Source organism: Pediculus humanus, genomic scaffold (assembly GCF_000006295.1).
Source record: "Pediculus humanus corporis 1103172108303 genomic scaffold, whole genome shotgun sequence".
Taxonomy (NCBI): domain Eukaryota; kingdom Metazoa; phylum Arthropoda; class Insecta; order Psocodea; family Pediculidae; genus Pediculus; species Pediculus humanus.
Genome location: NW_002987872.1, coordinates 348,929 through 351,044, shown reverse-complemented (window position 1 = coordinate 351,044; position 2,116 = coordinate 348,929). Strand labels below are relative to the sequence as shown.

Below are 2,116 nucleotides of genomic sequence, written 5' to 3'. Positions count from 1 at the left end.
AAAACTTTTCTTTATAAAGAAAATTGAATGAAAATTTTTTATAATTTAATTTTGTGCAATAGTAAATGCATTCGATAAAAATATCAAGGCATAATGTACCTTGATTAAACATTTTATAAAAAGAATCAATCGTTATTGAAATAAAGTTATAATAAATATATTCATTCGACAATTGTAAATTATCGAATAAAAAAAAAAACAAAAAACTTTTTAAATGTAACAATACTGCATACCTGCAGTAATATTGCAACAATTTTAATAAATTTATTTATAATTAAAAATTATATTAAATTTTTATCAGTTAGAACTGTCCTTTGATTCATTTACTTTTTCATAAACGTGAAAAACATATTCTATTTCATTTTCTTTTTGAACTCCTTTAGGAACTCTATCATCACTATTAATAAAACAAAATTTAAATGAAACTAATTTTATATATATATATGTAATTTATATTTAAAACAAAACAAACCGATAAGAAACTGACCTGACTTCTTTAAAATCTTTGGTAAAATCATAATTAAAAAAACAATCACATTCAAATTCTTTTTTTATTCGAGTTAGATAAAACCTATGACAAAGTCCATATTTTAAAACGCTTTCATAAACTTTTGAACCTCCTATCACCCAAGCTGTTTCTATTAGGTTAGAATAATCAGGAGAATTTATTTTTTTTATTAAATCATTTAAATCGGAACAAACAACTGCTCCATCTAAATTTCTGAAAAAAAAAAAAAAAATATATATAAATGAGGTGCTGCTGCTGCTGCTGTAAAAAAAATTCATTTATTTGTTAAAAAGTTTAAAGTACCATTGAATGAATTTAAAAATGATTATAAAATACTCTTATAAAGTACTTTAAGAGAAATAAGTGTTTAATTAACAACATTGTTAATAAATTTTAACATTAAAATATAATTATGATATAATTTTTATTTGTGAACTTACAATGACTGAGTAGTCAAAACAAAATTATATCTTCCAGGTAATGGTTTCCAATTGTGTGGTAAAGAATCCCAAGTTTTACGACCCATAATGACTGCATTTTTTTTCTCTGGATTTTTAACATCTTTTGTCATTCTATTAAAATACTGCAATTCCTTTCTGACAACCAAAATAAATAAGTAAATTCCATTGAAATTTAACTTAGAAATAAGACATTTGTTATCAATACTTAATTCAATTATGGGTTTAACATGAAATAATGCACGATTAATTCTTTTATAAGAATTACAAAAAATACTTTATAATATAAAGTTAAAAATGTGTAATAAATAAATAAAATAAACTTAAACCTTAAATTCCATGGAAGATTTCCCTTATATCCGATACCATTATTGCTACAAACGGCGGCTATCAAATTAAAATTGTTGACCATTTTACCAAAAAAAAAAGTTTATAAATAATTATTTTTATCTTATAAAATATAAATACGAAAAAAGAAAATTAAAAAATTTTGTTTTATAAATTATTATTAAATCAACGTCTGTTCAAAATGAATCCAAGGAAAAAACCGGTTGCGTAATGCAAAATTTGGCGGGAAATTTTAGAAGTCTTAATAAATAAAATTGTTTGCGCGCGACCCTGATAAAAACAAAAAAAAAAGGTTGTCGGCCTTACGATTTAAAAATTTTTTAATTAATATTTTTTTCGTGTTTAACCTTATCCTATTACAATTGTTTAGTAGTTTTTTATCTATTTAAAAAAAAAAAAAATAAAAAAATAAAAAACACAATTGAATTTTAACAAATTAAAATCGTATAAAAAAATTAATGTAATTTCTTTACGTAAGGTCATTTTTTTATAATTTTTAAAAAATTAACGGATTTAATACTTCATTATGGCAATTTAATCGTATTTTAAATCTTAGCAAATGGATAATCTGGACAACGAAAAAAAACATTAAAAGAAATTTTAATAATAAAATAATAACACCACATTATTTACAATTTTATGTAATTAATTACAACCATTAACCATAAAATTTTTTATTTAATTCTTTTTATGCATCTTTTTTTAACTAAAAAAATATTCCCCAATCGATTGCAAACCACCAATTAACTTTTTTACAAAAAAAAAAAATTTTTTAATTTTACTTCTATTAATAAATAAATAT

General features: G+C 21.1%; 1 protein-coding gene across 1 annotated transcript; it reads right to left on the bottom strand.

The window, feature by feature from the left end:
* Positions 1 to 297: 297 nt before the first annotated feature.
* Phum_PHUM574420 (Dihydrofolate reductase, putative) lies at positions 298 to 1,378 on the bottom strand (the record flags this gene model as incomplete). Its single annotated transcript, XM_002432121.1, has 4 exons — positions 298 to 397; positions 488 to 721; positions 949 to 1,104; positions 1,296 to 1,378. The coding sequence occupies 4 exons, from the start codon at positions 1,376 to 1,378 to the stop codon at positions 298 to 300; spliced, it is 573 nt and encodes a 190-aa protein (XP_002432166.1).
* Positions 1,379 to 2,116: the final 738 nt, after the last annotated feature.